The sequence below is a fragment of the Hippocampus zosterae genome, chromosome 1 (genome assembly GCF_025434085.1).
Source record: "Hippocampus zosterae strain Florida chromosome 1, ASM2543408v3, whole genome shotgun sequence".
Lineage (NCBI taxonomy): Eukaryota > Metazoa > Chordata > Actinopteri > Syngnathiformes > Syngnathidae > Hippocampus > Hippocampus zosterae.
Window position 1 is genome coordinate 16,648,798 of NC_067451.1, and position 18,870 is coordinate 16,667,667.

Below are 18,870 nucleotides of genomic sequence, written 5' to 3' on the forward strand. Positions count from 1 at the left end.
TTAAACGCAACATAAGTACAAAACAAAAGTTAAAAGTCTTTTCAAAATATAAATTATTTCGGTACTCAAAAGTGGGATATTTGAACTGGAAGCAAATTGCACTTTTCATGGTGCTACAGTGTCACAAGAAATCGTGAAAAGTTAATGTCATCAGGTTAGAAAAAATACTGTCATTCAAGAATTAAAACACTGAAAACGATTCACAAAATAAATACGAAATTTCAAATACAAATAGTACAGTAATCTGTTATTCGAAATGTTATATTTGTCTAGAAATAAGTGATTATAGGTTCAAAATGCTACATTTCCTATTTCCCTCTTAATAATCCAGATACTCAACGCGAGGTACGTATTTACGTACACGAATCACGTGGGAGGTTAAAGGAGGTCTCTGACGATGACTGGCAGTGATTGAGTTAAATAGACAATGTAATTATTTCACATGCTAATACAACTATAGTTACATAGTTATACAGTTGCATGGAAATATATTATTTAGGGCACAAACCTCTCCTACATAGTTTTTCGTTCTTCAAGAAGATCGTCCAAAAGTATTTTGATACTTTTTAAGGCTTTTCGTTTAACATTTAAACAGCATGCAAATCATTAAAATTGAGTACATTCTCCATCTCGAAATGATTTTCAGTGTCTTCTGTGTCTCAACCCAAATCCTTAAAATAAATAACTTCTAATTTAACGTGCTTTATGTTTAACAATTACGAATTTGGTGGTAATGTATTTTTTGCTAAATGTGGTGTAAACTCCTGTAATTCTACTTAATATACTCATTTTAATTCATCTGTTTAACGGAATTCAGTGAAAGAATGGGAAATAAAACAAAAAGAGGCAAAAAAGTGAGCGGAGTGGTTATAATTTTGGAATAGACGATCTCTGCGTCCGTGGGCGACCGTGGTGGTGCGTTTGGGTAACTCCGCCAGGATGGACGATGTGTCGCCGGGGTGAGTTCTTTCAATAATTCCTCTCTATACACGTTTATATCTTAACACGGAATACTTACGTCACGCCCTTTTGATCATTTGTCCACAAATCAAATGCCAAACGTTTCAAAGAAAACACAGTTCCTGCTTGGCGAAGGTGCCCCCATCCTCCCACTAATAAGCTAGCGTTGTTGTTGAAGATGTGAGCTAACGTGCTAAGTTGCTCCTTAACTTCACTTGTTTTGGGACACATGTCGCAACATAACATTGCTTTCTAATCACCGTCGAACATTAACAAGCCCATCAATAATTCCGGTCAGGTGGTGCAAGTAGTAAAGTTAAATATACTAAAAGCTAACGTTGCTCAACTTGAAAAAAATCGTCGTTTTTTCCAACGAAAATATTACTAAGTGTCTCAGGTGGTATTGGATTATATCAAAGAACAATTGGGTGAATCCTTCAGTGTTGACAAATGTAATGTTCAATGAAAGCCAATGTGTAGGGGTTTGGAACTTGTCAAAGGTAACGGGGTATTTTGTGGCTCAAATCGAGGCAGCAGTGGTGTCATTCTAATCACTTACGTGCAACAGCTGTATCGAACAAAACTTTTTTTTCCTGTGATATACATACGCACACACACACATATATAGCTAGCCTGGATTTTCCAGTACCTTTCAATTTCCAGTCTTAGTGGGTCTGCTCTGCTTATATATATATATATATATATATATATAGTGTGTGTGTGTGTATGTGTATATATATATGTGTGTGTGTGTGTATATATATATATATATATATATATATATATTATATATGTGTGTGTGTGTATATGTATATATACATATATATGTATATATATATACATATACATATATATATATACATACACACACATATATGTATATATATATGTATGTATATGTGAGCGAGCAGAGCAGATATGAGAGAGTAGAGCAGACCCACCAAGACTGGAACCTCAAAGGTACTAGAGATGTGAATCTCAGCACTGAGGACGATTCGATACACATCTCGATGCACTGCCAGCGATGCGATACTTAAACGATACATGGAATTTTCTGGCGATACGATGCGATACGTTTCACCGTCGTCACGATGTGATACGATGCGATACACATTAAGTTCAAATCAATGCGATCCGATACGATACAATGCAATTTGTTGCGATATTGTGCAATTAAACATGATGCAAATAAGCAAAGAAAAAAAGCTTTTAAAAAGATGGAATTCAGTATGGTATTACAAAAAGGATACCACTTTATTCCTTATAAACAGTAGAACTTGTAAAACAACTTATTTAAGCCCTTTCACAATTGGGTTTTGTGCAAAGAAAATGTAAACAATTTGGCACCTGAGACTCACAGCTGTTGCTATAGTGTAAACCAGTGGTCACCAACATGGTGCCCGCGGGCACCAGGTAGCCCGTGAAGACCACTTGAGTAGCCCGCCAGTGCCTGGACATTGTGATTTGCTAGTAGAAATTATGATTTAAAAATGCAAACATTGGCAGTACTGTGAGACATTTCGAAACACGATCAAAGTCTGACAATTTAAATCAAGTATTAAAAATAACCCATCCTCATATTATTGAAGGTATTTTGGACAAATATGTTATTTCAGACGTGTATCAATTTGGTAGCCCTTCACACAATCGGTACACATGAAGTTGCTCTCACCCTCAAAAATGTTGGTGACACCTGGTGTAAACACAAACAGACTATTCTCACTGAGTGTCTTATATGAAATATATATATATATATATATATATATATATATATATATATATATATATATATATATATATATATATATATATATGAATCTATAGCGCAAGATGTCCACCCATCCACTGTAAGTGCAACTCTTTGCGCACTGTTCAGCGACACAGTAATCTCACTTCTCACTTTGTTGTACACATCGGGAATATGTAAGTGAACACAGACCTGTCTGGTATTTTATACCTGGGTTCCAAAACGTGCACGAGCTGTCTGAAACCCTCGTTGTCCACCACGCTAAGGCTGGAGGTCTTTGCATATGAAATAAGCAGTGGCCTTAGTTATAGCCATTGCGCGGTCACAGTGAGTTGCAAGGGGACTCCCAAAATAAGAGGCAATTTTGTTCTGATCCTGACCTGGTTTACCAAGAGTTTCTCCGGTGTCCGACGCGGAACTGGGCGGGGAAGCGGGAGGGAAACTTGTCGGTGATCTGGTGCCATCGTTTTAAGTGGGTCTGCATATTTGTGGTGCTGCCGTTGTATGGCTTCTTAGTGCGACATTCCTTGCAAATTACGGAGGTTTTATCAAGCTTTCCGTCTTTCTTTTCGAAGCCGTTAGTATTTCCAAACATAAGATTTGAATGTTGCGGCTGCATTAAATATATAGTAGTTTCCTCGCCTCCCCTTGCGCTAACTTCCATAATGTTTCGCTAGTTGTGCACTGGACTGTATGTGACACACGGCTACCGTCCGTATTCAACACAAAACGCAAAGCAATGATGGTGCATTCATTGCGCTTAGGAAAGGGCAGATAGGTGACGTTTAACATGAATAAAACGGCGCTTGAATCGGATTTTACCGATACCCATCAATGCATCGTGATGAATCGCGATTTCACCCGTCAAATCGCGTCGTACCCAGTGAATGAGCCGATGCACTCGGATCTTGCACGTGCGCATCGATGTATCGATTAATATCGATTATTTTCCACACCCTTAAAAGGTACTGGAAAGGCATATGGAAGGAAGAAGGAGGGCGCACATTACAGCAGTGCACAATGGCTGGTGACTGAGAGAGGAGCACAGCGACCTCCCTGAACAGAACCCAGTTACCATAACAGTGGTCTCAAATATGAAAAACTGGACAGCACCAGGCCGGCCTGGACATGGTCCACAAATACTGGCTAAAGAAACTCGCAGCACTCCATGAGTGCCTAGAAGCACAATTGAACCAGCTGCTGAGGGATGGGACTCACCCAGGATGGCTAACTGATTGGCGAATTATCCTGATCGTGAAGGATCCCTCAAAGGGTGCAGTCCCATCCAACTATCGGCCAATAACCTGTCTCTCCACAACATGGAAGCTCATTTCGGGCATCATTGCGGCTAAGATAAGTGGACACATGGATCAATACATGAACGAAGCACAGAAGGGCATTGGTAGAGATACCAGAGGAGCCAAACACCAGCTCCTGGTTAATGGCAACCTCAAACTGGCAACAAGGAAAGCGGCTACAGCCAAATACCTCCAGCGGGTGAGGCAAGTCCGAAGAAGCCAGCTCAATGGCAAGAACAAGACCCGGACAATAAACAGCTATGCCCTGCCAGTGATCAGATACCCTGCAGGAATAATAAAGTGGCCAAAGGAAGAGATTCAGACCACGGACGTTAAGACCCGAAGGCTCCTCACCATGCATGGAGGGTTCCATCCCAAATCCAGCACCCTGAGACTGTACGCAACCCGTAAGGAAGGGGGCCGGGGACTAGTGAGTGTGAGAGCCACTGTAAATTTGATGTTGAATATTGGATTTTCATATAATATTGATGTTGAATTGACATCAGGTTTCCTTTGGGCTAACAATCTATCTCATTTCCTATCTTTAAAAGAAATCTGAAGCGCAAGCTCCTGAAGAGTTGCATCTGATTGTTTTGCAGCCTAGTTACTCTTAGGTTGAAATAGTTCTCTTGTACATGGATCACTAAGGTTTCACAATGTACAACTCAGCAATATTGTGTTTTTGTTTCTGGACGCAACATTGTGGAAATAAAGTAAGCTAAATTAAATCAAACAAACAAACAAACTGACAACTGAAACTAACATTGGCTGATGCAGATTCGCAAACCGATCACATGGATTGCTGCACATTTTTCACTTTTAGAGCTGCTCACTCCGATCCTTTCAATAATTAATCAGGCTGTAAAATTTTTTTCAATTCATTGGTGAATTAGATTTTAAAAAAACATTATCTTCAAATTTTCAGTGATTTCTTATACAAAACAGAACATTATTTAACATTTTTGGTGCAGAAAATGCACAAATATCTCTTGTGCTTCACTACCTGGTTTGGTCTGTAATGTGCAGTACCGTATTCAGGAAAAGGGAGGGGCCGCTACGCTGCTCGCGTTCTGGTTTCAAATTGGCTTCTGGCTGCAAAGTACGAGCTGTGGGTGATTGGTGTTTGTGATCGGAAACTCAAGATATTGATCAACTGATGCTGGTCACAAACCTTTCCATGAAAATCTCCAATCACGATCAATGGCCGCGATATCGGCCACCTCTTCATCATCATTTTTGTCCATTCGCACTAATTCAAAATATCCAGTCCCGGAAGCCAATTTCACTTAGCAACATGAAAATTCTAGGAATATCTATCCATCCAATATTTGAACTCCTTATCCTCAAGAGGGTCATGGGTGTGCTGCAATGTCTTCGGGCCGCAGGCGGGGTACACCCAGATCTTGTTGCTAGTCAGTCGCAGGGTACACATAGGCAAACAACAATGTTGTGTCCAATGAACCTGCTACGCATGTTTTGGGAAGGTGGGGTGGGTGGCGGGGGTTGTACCCAGAGAAAACCCAAGCACGGTGAAAACATGCAAACTCGACACAGGAAGGTCACAGCCAGGTTTTGAAACTCAGAACTGTGTACTGTGAGGCGGACTTGCTCATCAGTCAAACACTGTGCTGCCAAGTAGTAGACAGACATTAAAAGTGTCAAGCGGTGATTCGTGATAAGACACATGAAGTCAGCCATTTTGATTTGAAGCATCCATTTTAGGGGCATAATAGAATTTAGCAAAAACCGGCACCAGAAGCCTGTTTCATTTAACATGAAATCTGGAAGGGATTTCTATCATGAGTAGACGCACAAAAGTTTCAAGAAGCCATACGTGAAAAGACACATGAAGTCAGCTATTTCGGTTTGAACCATCCAATTTTTGGGGGTGATTTTGGCTATTCACTTTAATTGTCATTTGAAAATTTAGCCCCTGAAGCCAGTATCACTTAGCAACATACAATTTGGTAGGCATGTCTATTAGTAGACCCACAAAAAGTCCAAAGAATGCATGCCAAAGAAGACTAGAGGAAGTCTGTTCACTCCACAATGTTGTTTGCCTCTGTGTTTTCTTTCTACTGTAGTTCTTGCCACATTTTTCTTAATATTTTTTTTCAACTCCACTTTCTGCCATTATTTAACATTATTCTGAAAGGTGTTCTCACCATTTGCTGTTGAATAAATGAACACCTATGATCACTATTTGTGGAAATAGAGTATAAATCTTTGACTTTGTTCCAGACCCACCATATCATGTGTCGCCAATGTGGAGGTCCCATTGCGTCCCATGTGCCACGCTGAGCCGGAAGGAGAGGAGGAATCCATGGTGGGAAATGGCGGAATGCTGACCTTCAACCAAACGCACATGAGGAAAGCATTCCGGCTCATGAATGACCTCAGAGGGTATGTTGTTGTCGTTAGGAAATTCTACCTGGGGAAGCAGCCCTATTGTGATTAAGTTGACAAGACATTTAATGATCGTTTTGGACTCATGCAAAGGCCTGAAAATGTGTTTATTTTTAAATTTAAATTTTACTTATTTACATTTTTAATTTTTAAATTTGTTTGTTTTGTTTTTAAAATTTTGTAAACTCACAAAAAAGTCTCCAGTAACCATGCTCATAAACGCACAGTTGGCCTTTGGGGTTTGAAGTTGCCATTTTGGGGCACTCAATTTGGAGATGAGAAAAAAAAAACCCTCAACCCACCATATTGGATTCACTCAACTAGATAAAATGTGGTAGGCATGTCGATCATAAAGTGCCCCACAAAAAAGTCAAAAGAAGCAATGTCCCAAAACACACAGAATTCTGCTATTTTGGTTTGTGGCAGCCATTTATGGTCGTTCAAAATCAAATTTGTCCAATAGATTTTTTTTGGACTGGTTTCAATGTGATATTTGTATAAAAATGGATGACGCTCAATTGAGGAATATTCAAGTTTTTATCATTGCTTGTGGTTGCAGCACGGCGGCGAATTTGATCCCTCATTATACAATACAATACAATACAATACATGCTGATTTATATAGCGCTTTCACAACAGCGGCAGCTGTAACAAAGCGCTTTACAAAACAGTCAACATAAAGTAAAATAATAAACACAACAATTATGAAACACGAAAAAGTCTCAGAAGTCAGTTTCACACAGTCAGTTTCTGTTTTACTTAGCAACACAAAATTTGGCAATTATTTTGTTAGACATCTCTATCATAAGTAGACCCACATAGTTCTGCAGAAGCTATGCCTGAAAAGACAGGGAAAGGCTGTCCAAAATTACCATTTTTGTCTCAGTAGGCTCAGCTAGCTTCAATCAGTTAAAAAAAAAAATCAGTATGCAAAGCCATTCGTTTCACTTAGCAACGCAAACATTGGTAGACAGGTTTATCATTAGTAGTCCCTCAAAAAAAAAACAAGTTCCAAATAACCACACCAAAGGAAGTCTTCCAAGTTGATCAGAAATGGTCATTTGAGTCTTTCCAAGTATAGACAAATTTGTCATGGAGATCTATTCTAGTTTCTAAAAATGCCACGCATCACCATAAAACATGAAACTCCTAAAAACTTTCATTTTGGGTGCCCGTTGCCCATTAGGAAGAAGATGCTGTGTGATGTCCAGCTGGTCGCAGGAAGCGTGATGGTGGCGGCACACCGGGTGGTCCTGGCAGCCTCCAGCCCCTACTTCTGTGCCATGTTCACAGGTAGTTACCACATTTTATTTTTAACGTGTGTGCATGTGCGCACACATCAACATTGAATGCATGTGCATCAGTGTTTATGTTCATGTGTAGGTGACATGAGTGAAAGCAAGGCCCAGCAGGTGGAGATTGGCGAGGTGGACGGCCCCACGCTCACCATGCTGGTGGACTACATCTACACGGCTCAGATAGAAGTCACTGAGGACAATGTACAGGTGAAATAATACAGTGAACCCTGGCCGATTTTCAGGTTGCAATTCACAACTTCAGTTACAGTGGAACTGGATGTTACAAATGACCCTTTTTATTAACTTTTCAAGTTATGCACAACATTTTTGTTGAAAATAAGTGAAGAGTTACGCGCGTTTTGTGACCGTCTCAGCGTGGATGGATCATTGCTGTGCTTGTGACGATATTAATCATCATCGGCTCTATGCCTAATTCATTGCAATAGTTGCACTGTTTGTTTGTCATTTTTTGGTTGTTTTTTTTAAGTTTGCTGGCTTTCTGTGAAACAGGGTCCTTCTTAGAAACACAATTTCAATCTTCTCTTGTCATTTAATTCCAGCTGTGTACACATTTGGATTCATGTCTTCATTTTGTACACTTCCTGTCATTATTACTCCAGGAAGTGTGCACATGGAGAGAGACGGGAAATCCTCCTAATGTTAACTGCGATCGTCATTCACGAAAGCACCACTGCTAAAGCGTCTCGTGGATTGCCGTCCCATTTACTCAGCCCTGTTGAACATGCTTTTAATGTGTTCTGGTTGTTTGTGATGCCCCCTTGCTCCTCGGGTTCTATTCACCATTTTACACCACCTTCACAAAAGGCTAAAAAAGAAGAATCAACTGCTTGCACAGTACAGTTTGACAGCAGTGTGCTATGCGGACATCTGGAAACGAAGCAGGATGACTGAAGTGCGCTATGCAAAGGCCTGAAAATGAAGCACCGAGTGACAACAATGCACTGAAAAAGAAGTGCAGCTTGACAGAATTGCACTGGACAAAAATCTGGCAAGGAATCACAGTTACAGAATTTATACTACGCGAAGCACAGTGACAATTGAGTACGGGGGGCAAAATGCTTTTGTCACGAGCTTTGTCTGTGTGTGTGTGTGTGTGTTTTCATTCAGGTTCTGCTTCCAGCTGCCAGTCTTCTGCAGCTGATGGACGTGCGTCAGGCATGCTGTGATTTTCTGCAGTCTCAGCTCCATCCTTCTAACTGCTTGGGTATCCGAGCCTTCGCAGACGTGCACACGTGCGTGCAGCTCGTCGGACAGGCTCATGCATATGCTGGTAAGATGCTCGTATTATCGACACACGTGTCAAGTCAAGTCAACAGTATTTATAGAGCACTTTCAAACAGCCATCGCTGCATACAAAGTGCTGTACATGGAGCGATTTAACATACACAATAAACAGTAAGACGAATCGGTCATAAAGGCGGTAGAAAGCACCAAACAGTAAAATCAAGAACAAATCTAAGTCATGCTGAGTCGAATGCCAATGAATACAAGTGAGTTTGGAGGAGGGCTATGAAGATGGGCAGCGAGGAGGCGTGCCGAATGTTCAATGGGAGGTCCTTCCAGAGAGAGGGACCAGCAACAGAAAAGGCTCGATCCCCTCTGAGCCTCAGTTTAGCTCTTGGTACTTCTAACAAAGTCTGGTCCACAGACCTGAGGCGCCGGGCAGGTGTGTAGGGGCGGATGAGCTCAGAGAGGAAAGGTGGCGCGAGATTATTCAGAGATTTGAAAACAAAGAGGAGGATCTTGAAAATAACTCTAAAATGAATGGGGAGCCAGTGAAGGGATGCCAGAGAAGGAGTTATGTGCTCCCTCTTACGAGTACCAGTCAAGAGGCGAGCAGCCACATTCTGGACCAGCTGAAGGCGCTTAATGGAGGACTGGCTGACTCCAAAGTAAAGGGCATTGCAGTAATCCAGCCGGGGTGTGACAAATGCATGAATTACTGTCTCAAAGTGTTCATGTGAGAGGAGAGGTTTTATTTTGGCCAGCTGTCTAAGGTGAAAGAAGCTTGATTTAACAACGGCACCAATTTGCCGATCGAGTTTGAAATCACTGTCCAGTTTAAGGCCCAAGTTTGAGACCGTTGATTTCAGATAAGGAGACAGGGGGCCCAAGTCTACAGGATGGAATGTACAAGGGCCACTGGGACCAAACAATATCACCTCTGTCTTCTTTTCGTTGAATTTCAAGAAATGTTGTGCCATCCAGGTTTTGATTTCTTCCAGACGGGATAGGAGTGGCCTTAATGAGAAGGCGTCTTTCTTGCTTAGTGGGACATAGATCTTCATCTGCATAGCAGTGGAAGGGAATACCATGTGTGTAGCAATGGAACCTTCGAAGTCGAACACCAAAAACGTTCCTGCAAGTGTCTAGATCAGGGGTGCCCATTAGGTAGATCCTGATCTACCGGTAGATCTAAGACAGGTCCGAAGTAGATCCGAGGAGCGTTGAGAAGAAAACAAACAACCATTTGTGTGTCTTTGTACATGTTAGTAATATATTTTTTGTGTTAATATACACTGCACACTAATCATCTTATCAGTCTCTTTCACTAAAAAAATATTTAAAAAATAAAATAAAGCTGGTAAATCGTTTGCAATTGCAGCTTATGATCAGAGCTTTTCGTGTACAATTCACAGAGGGCACGAGCAAAGAATAGGAATCTAAGAGGGCCCAGGGAAGCACTTTAACAGTACGTGTGAGCTACCAGTTAACAGGCTGCAAAAGTGCGTCGCATGCCTCCGTTTCTCATCATGCCGTGTGCGCGTGTGCGTGTGTGTGTGTGTGTGTGCGCGCGCGCCGGTAAGGCTAGATCCCGTGAGGTTAGTTGATCGAAAAGTAGATCTTTGATCCAAAAAGTTTGGGCACCCCTGGTCTAGATTATATGCCTCACACCTTTTTAAAAATCATGAATTGAAAAATGGAACCAGAAATTGAACTTATTGCAAAATAACGCTGGAGAGTTTTGCTTTTTCTTTGACTTTGGCTGTTTTGTGTTGCCTCAATCCATTAATTATATATAGCAAGCATGAATGTTACACGATCGTTACTTGTCCAGGCCACACTTCAAAGGGTGAATCGTTTTATTTGATTGATTGTTTATTCATCCTCACTAGGGTCGCGGGGGGTGCTGGAGCCTATCCCAGCTGTCTTCGGGCAGTAGGGGGGGGGACACCCTGAATTGGTTGCCAGCCAATCACAGGGCACACAGAGACGAACAACCATCCACGCTCACACTCACACCTAGGGACAATTTAGAGCAGGCATGTCCAAATTCCGGCCCGGGGGCCAAATCCGGCCCGCGGCCGAATTTCATCCAGCCCTCGGCCCCTGTCATAAAATCAGTGCCGTCTGGCCCACAGGTCGGGCGCAATGGAACACGTGTTGCATTGACTGAGGTCTCGTAGACTGGTGAGTGATGTTTCATAGAGTACTGCTTCCCTCTAGTGGCTAAATGAGTAATAGCTTTCACTAAATGAGTAATAGCATTTAGACACTAGAGGGCATCACTCACGAGTTAACAAGACATCACTCTGGGTTTAAATTGACTGATATGTCACATTTCAAATGATCCTTGCAGTTGTGGATATGTGTATTGCTTGTTCATTTCCCTGTTGTTCGAGGCAAAGGTTTTGTGACTATTGAAAAGTCATGGTGATACATTTTATGTTTCAAATCAATCAATTTGCACTCAGGAGACTTCTGTTTAAGAAAAAGTCAAGTGAATAAGCAGTTGCATGTGATATACCTGTTTCAAATGAACCAAAAGAAATTCTTAAGATTGTTGAAATTAAAATAAAAATGGAAATGTGAAACAGACTGGCTTACTAAAATTTGTTGAACAATATTGTTGTTCAATGTAAAAAATGTCAGCCAAGGTCGGCCCCCCGACATTTTACCACATAAAGTCTGGCCCCTTTGGCAAAAAGTTTGGACACCCCTGATTTAGAGTGTTCAATCAGCCTGCCATGCATGTTTTTGGAATGTGGGAGGAAACCGGAGCACCCGGAGAAAACCCACGCAGGCCCGGGGAGAACATGCAAACTCCACTCAGGGAGGCCGGAGCTGGAATCGAACCCGGTACCTCTGCACTGTGAAGCCGATGTGCTAACTACTGGACTACCGGGCCGCCTGATTGTTTATTCATTCATTTTTAAATGTATTCATTTGGTGTCATAGAGTGGCTTGTCCTCCACTTTGGAGGCAACGTGTGTAATGTGTTTCATTTTCTTGGACGCCTGATCAATTGTGTTAGTTTTTGTGTCTCACAGAGCAGCATTTCTCAGAGGTGGTCCAGTGTGAGGAGTTTGCGTCTCTGTCGCTGCAGCAGGTCTGCAGCCTTTTCTCCAGCGACAAGCTCACTGTGTCCACAGAGGAGAAGGTGAAAACACCCGCGCGCACACACACACAAACACACACACACACACACACACACACACACACAAAGACAGTCGGCCTGGGCCGGAATCGACCCCAAGCTGGAAAAAAAACCCTCAGACACCTAAAACATAAACAGTTACCTCTTATTTCTTTGTAAATGCAGCAAAACATAGGACTGGTAATGATAATAGTGTGTGGGGATTGGATGAATGAACTTAAGAAATGTACTACCGGTACTTATCCTTATTTAAGTCTGTATGTACTCCTACATATCAGTGCAAGGAAGTGTATTGCTTCGTGCAGGTCGTTGCAACAGCTAGAGGTGGGAGGGATTTTGATGGAGCAAACCATTTCTGAGGTAATAGATGGGGGGTGATTTATATTTTGGATTACTGTACAATATATGAGTTTCAACAAACTACTGTATTGTTTTACTCGATTTTAAGTTGCTTCCAAAGGGTTTTCTTTGTCTCTTAAAGGCAAACTTTACATACAGTGCGCGCGCGCCACTTGCAGCAGTATAAAAGTCAATATTTTGTACCCGTGTGTTGAAAATGTTGCAATAAAAGTGAACTCTATCTGTGTGAAGGTGTAGTTTTCAGCTCTTATGCGTTTTCCCAAGCTCAACGTTATGTTTTAGGGGTGCTGGGATTCTCTGTAGCAGTGCTTGAGCACCCCCCAAAATGGGCCTGGACCCCTCATCCTGATTGTACAGTACTGTGATCTGAATTGACTTTTAACTGTGCTTCTCTTGCTTCTCCTGCTGGCTCGCGGAGGTGTTTGAGGCGATGATCTGGTGGATCAAACAGGACAAAGACTCCCGTGTGGAGCACATGCCCAAACTGATGGAGCACGTCCGCTTGCCGCTGCTGTCCAGAGACTACCTGGTTCAGGTCAGTCAATGTGGCGCGGACACATGCTCAAACACAGTTATAAAGTGGAGCCATGAAGGTCTGTTAAATGAAGTTTTTGTCTGGTAATTCCCTGTACATTTGAGGTTCACCACTCATGAATTCACATATTTGTGTTTTTGTTCAGCTGTTCCACAGCTATTTCATGAAAAAAAATTTTGTGAGCTTTCTTAAACACCCAAAAATTCCACAAGATGGCCTCAAAACCCGTCTCTCAACTCAACTCAACTCAACTGTATTTATGGAGCACTTTCAAACAGCCATTGCTGCATACAAAGTGCTGTACATGGAACAACTAACATATACAACAGTAAAGCAAAGTAACAAAGACGGTAGAAAGCACCGAACAGCAAAACCAAGAACAAATCTGAGTCATGCTGAGTCAAATGCCAAAGCATACAAGTGAGTTTTGAGGCGGGTTTTAAAGATGGGCAGCGAGGAGGCTTGCCGAATGTTCAGTGGGAGGTCATTCCAGAGAAGAGGGACCAGCAACAGAAAAGGCTCGATCCCCTCTGAGCCTCAGCCTAGTTCTCTGTACCTCCAATAATGTCTGGTCCGCAGACCTGAGGCGTGTGTGTAGGGGCGGATGTCTGTCTAAATAAGAAAGTCATAAGTGCACATAGAACTAATCTGTAATGACATTGTGTGACTTGCCATCCCCTGACAACATGAGTGCTAGTGCACTCCAGTCATTCTGCACTGATCAAAGCCCTTGTTTGAAAACCTGACCCTGGTTAGGGTTTCCAATGAATGTTTCAAACTTAAAACACAAACTCCATCTTGTAAACCTAAAGTGAAATACGAGCGTGCGAAGCACCCCTAACCCTGAGTTTTAAACTCCAAACATAGTTTGAAAACATTCCTTTTTTTTTGTAGTTTGCACCAGACCTGGTGACAACATTTGTAACCCCAACCTTTCCCTACTATGAGACTGAGCCTTGCTTGGCCGACCCGTCCGTCCCTGGTCCCACTCCCCCATCCTTTTCTCTTCAATGCCTCCTATGCCAGACCCACATGTTTGCAAGTGTCCATGTGGGTGCATCCTCCACTGACCAGTACCTTCTCTTTCAGATAGTAGAAGAAGAGGCGCTGATCAAGAACAACAACACCTGCAAGGATTTCCTCATTGAGGCCATGAAGTACCACCTACTTCCCGCTGACCAGAGACACCTCATCAAGACGGACAGGACGCGACCACGCACGCCTGTCAGCATACCCAAGGTACTCCCACGGGTTTCAATATTGTGCGTATGCCGGTCTCCGTGTCTTACTGTGTGTGTGTGTCTGTGTGTGTGTGTGTGTGTGGGGGTGGGGGTTGGGCGGTTGTTTGGTCAGGTTATGATGGTGGTTGGCGGCCAGGCCCCCAAAGCCATCCGCAGTGTGGAATGTTACGACATCCAAGAAGATCGATGGTACCAAGTCGCCGAGCTGCCGTCAAGACGCTGCAGAGCAGGTACATATTGTATATACCTGTATGTGTATTCATGTGTTTCGTGGTCACCATGGCAACACAAAACACACAGTGAATCTGAAGAAGAATCTCGCTACAATTTGTGATAGCCTTTTTTTTCAATGGAAATTTTACACACAGCACAAAGTGTAAAACGTTATTTTGAGATTCTTGCTGATGATGAAATGATGAAAAAGTGAAGCGCTGTGAATACTTTCTGGATGCCGTGTGTGTGTGGGGGGGGGGGATATCTCTATCTATCTATCCATCTATATGTCGGGAAATTGTGTGTGCAGGCGTGGTATCGCTAGCAGGTCGAGTGTACGCTGTGGGCGGCTTCAACAGTTCTCTGCGTGAAAGGACCGTGGACGTGTACGATGGCTCCAGGGATCAGTGGAGCCCCGTGGCCAGCATGCAGGAGAGACGCAGCACGCTCGGGGCGGCCATGTTGGGGGGGCTGCTCTACGCCGTGGGAGGCTTTAACGGCAGCATAGGTACACACACACACATACACACTCCCACATGTCATATGGTTGCTAAACAGCTTTGGAATGGCTCTCTGCAGTAGTGACTGATGCACAGCATCGACATCAGGACTCATGCCTACTAGACTAAGACAACTTTTAAATAGCTGTCCAGTTTAGTGACGGATGCGCAATTCCTTGTCTCTGTATGTTGCGTACAGGTTTGTCCACGGTGGAAGTGTTCAATCCAAAAAGTAATGAATGGACATACGTGATGTCCATGAACACGCGGCGTAGCAGCGTTGGCGTTGGTGTGATTGACGGTATGAACACCTCTGTGTGCGCGCGTGTGACTCAGAGAGAGCGAGCGAGAGAGATCACGTGACCCACGTGTGAGCGTGTGTCACAGGTAAATTGTACTCGGTCGGGGGCTACGATGGAGCGTCTCGCCAGTGTCTCAGCACAGTGGAGGAATACGACCCCGTCTCTGATCAGTGGAGCTACGTTGCTGATATGAGCACACGGCGCAGTGGAGCAGGTAAGACGTTGTCAGTGATACACTTACTCGCTCGGGCCGAACAGTTAACGAAATTCAAATCGACATCATCAAGTGGAGTAGAATGCAGTTTTCAAAAGGCGAACAAGGCATGTTAGAACAAGGTGGGTAAGGGAAGTCGGTAAGTCAGATACGTAACTCTGGGACAAGGATTGGCTCTAAGGGCTGGGTCGGTCGGGCTGGGGGGCGAAACGGGGCAGGGGGAGCAGCCGCCCGCCCCTCGCCGCCGCCGGAGCCGGGATGCGGGCGCGGAGCCGCCCGGCGGGGGTCAGGCAGGCGGAGTCGGGCGCGGACGGGCAGGCGGTGCGCGAGCCCCGGCGCGCTGGCCACCCGGCCCCTGTCCCGGCCGCTTCGCCCGCGCCGGCCCCTCGCGAGGGCGGGTCGGTGCGAGGGTGTTGGGTTTCGGCGGCGACTCTGGACGTGCGCCGCGCCCTTCCCGCGGATCTCTTCAGCTGCGGCGCTCGGCGGGTCCCCCCGTCGCTGTCCTCGACGAGGCGCCCGCACCCCGGCGGCGACGGCGAGGGGCGGGCGGCAGGGCGGCTGCTCCCCCAGCCGCAGCGCGCGCCCAGCCACGCTTCGCCCCCCAGCCCGACCGACCCAGCCCTTAGAGCCAATCCTTGTCCTGAAGTTACGGATCTGACTTGCCGACTTCCCTCATCCACCTTGTTCTAACATACCAGAGGCATAATGTCAAGTCATTTATGGATAATAAATCAGATTTTGTTTATGGTAATACAGATTAATTTATTACTTTGTTTTTAAAAAAACACAACAAAACAAAACATGGCAAGAGGACCTTGAAAAAAAAAACAATGGCCCATTTAACCCAAAGGCAATGTTAAAGAAAAAGAAAATCATGATTGGATTGTTTTTCAAAATCTTTCAGCCCTATCACTCACTCCCTCACTCACTTGCTGGGGCACACACACACACGCACGCATACATCCAATCAATCCTATCAAACTGCATGTTTTATCAGCAGTGTGTTAAAATGGCATCCTGTTTGAATGCAAAATGCAACATTTTAACGCAACCACGCACCTTTGCAGGTGTGGGAGTTTTGGGGGGGCAGCTGTATGCGGCCGGCGGCCATGACGGACCTTTAGTGAGGAAGAGCGTGGAGGTATATGACCCGTCCAACAACACGTGGAGACCCGTGTGTGACATGAACATGTGCCGTCGCAATGCCGGTTAGATCACACCGTCGTCACACAACAACAACAATAAACATTAGCATGGAGCATTGCAGCACTGTGTGCGTGTGTTTGCGTGTGTGTGCGTGTGTGTGTCTGTGTGGTATTTCAGGTGTGTGCGCAATCAATGGTCTGCTCTATGTGATTGGAGGCGACGACGGCTCGTGCAACCTTTCCTCCGTGGAGTTCTATGACCCAGCCGTAGACAAATGGAGCCTCATTCCCACCAACATGAGCAACGGTCGCAGCTACGCCGGTGAGACACACTTTTCATTCTTCACACTTCCTCTTTCAGACTAGAGCTGAACACATTGAAAAACGGCATGTTCTTATCAGCAATTCACGTCGTTCTCAACTTACAAACGTTCCACTGGCGAACATTCGTAGAATTGAACAAATGTTGACAAATGTCCATAAATGTAAAATGACAATACAGTATTGCGTTCACAAGTTCATATTTTCAACTGCCCGCCACATCATACATTACGGTACTGTAGTTCCCCTTTCTGCCACAACCCAATCGAGCTGCAAAGCTCCATACACGCACCTCATCTCTCCCTCTCTTGGCACGTTTGTGTGTGCGTGTGCGTGTGTGCGTGCGTGCGCGATAAAACGAAGGCTAATCATAATAGCATGTCATAATAGCATTTTTTTAATGACATGTCTATGTGCATGCAGTATACAGTGCATACACCATGTATAATTTAATTTACATTAAAAATTTTAACAAAATTGTAAAAATTTAAATATGTCTTGACTTACAAACAATTTGACTTTAAAACAGCTTCTCGGAGCCCATTATGTTCAAAAGTTGAGGATGATCTGGACATCTTTGTTAGTTTAGATGAGACTAAAGCACAGATTACAGCAACCAAATCTATGGCTTTATTATCACTTCCTTCATATCACATGAAACATGTAAATGTGGACGACACCACTCACTCAGCTACTCACATAGACCGATAAATAAATAAAACACAGACAAATAATGAGGCGTAGATTTGAATTGAGAATTGATTCCATCTCATAATGTGTTAATTGCCATTGTAGTATTTATTTATTCAACCTGGCAACACATCTGGCAATTGTTTTATGCCACAAATACAGTCAGCGGTTTCTTTCCGGTCTAGTGTGCACCCGCCCCAACCCCAACTCTACTTATTGTGCCTTATCCAGGAGTCGCAGTCATTGACAAACCTTTTTGAGAGTGGCAAAATGGCGGACGTTTGACGCCGTTGAAAAGCGCCGGTGAGAAGCGCCGGTCCAGCCGTTGCTGCTTAAAAGGAGCCAGTTGGGTTCCATCCTGGAAGTGTATTGGACCCGGATTGAGTTGCTGTTTACATTGTGGAGGATGCTCCAGATAAAAACAGAAACAACAAACAGATGCACTTTGGTGTGAAGTACACTTTTACTCTCAGGCTCTCAGGACGGACGACACAGACGGTGCCATTGTACCACCAGCAACAACACTTACACTCCTATTCATGTGGACAACACACTTAAAAAACGTGTGAAAATGTATTTTGAATATTCAAAAGATGTTTTTTTTTAAAGTTTGTAAGCATTTCAGGTGAAAGAGAAGCACTGCTGATGTCATGCACTACTGATGAACAAAATGGTGCTCCTGAGCGTTTTCAAATGTGCCACCAAAAAAACAAGTACTTTTGTTTTTAGGCAACTGGCAACATAAATGAAGTACGTAAGTGTCAAAATGCACTGTAGATTTAGAAAGGCTATGCCAATTTATTACATGGTAAGCATTTATATTCTATTTACAGTTTCAAGTGGGGTCTTTGTACCGTGTCTCTCATATTGTGCTTCAGATGATTTTCAATGACACGACGCAAATCTGCACAGATTAAAATTATTTAAAGGGCACTTTTGTTTCATATTTGTAATTATTTTTTGGTTCTAATTCATAGCATTTTATCAGACAAAGTGATGACAAATGTCAAAGAATAAAAATAAGGCCACTGAACAAAGGGACGAACCGACCAGAGTCGCATGAATGCGACTTCTTCCAGGTTCATGAGGCGCTCTTTGGAAGCGGGGTGCTTACTTTTTTTAACTACCGTATTACAAATTAGAATTTCATCCATCCATCTTCTTTTGCGGGGGTGCTGGAGCCTATCCCAGCCGTCTTCGGGGTGGAACATACAACATTCACAGGAAGGCCGGAGCTGTGA

General features: G+C 43.6%; 1 protein-coding gene across 1 annotated transcript; it reads left to right on the forward strand.

The window, feature by feature from the left end:
- The first annotated feature begins 819 nt into the window (after positions 1-819).
- klhl3 (kelch-like family member 3) lies at positions 820-18,231 on the forward strand. Its single transcript, XM_052064770.1, has 15 exons — positions 820-959; positions 6,247-6,408; positions 7,598-7,704; positions 7,795-7,916; positions 8,838-9,000; positions 12,002-12,111; positions 12,887-13,003; positions 14,093-14,242; positions 14,357-14,474; positions 14,768-14,965; positions 15,157-15,258; positions 15,345-15,473; positions 16,541-16,681; positions 16,797-16,940; positions 17,861-18,231. The coding sequence occupies exons 1-15, from the start codon at positions 940-942 to the stop codon at positions 17,887-17,889; spliced, it is 1,812 nt and encodes a 603-aa protein (XP_051920730.1). The 5' UTR covers positions 820-939; the 3' UTR covers positions 17,890-18,231.
- Positions 18,232-18,870: the final 639 nt, after the last annotated feature.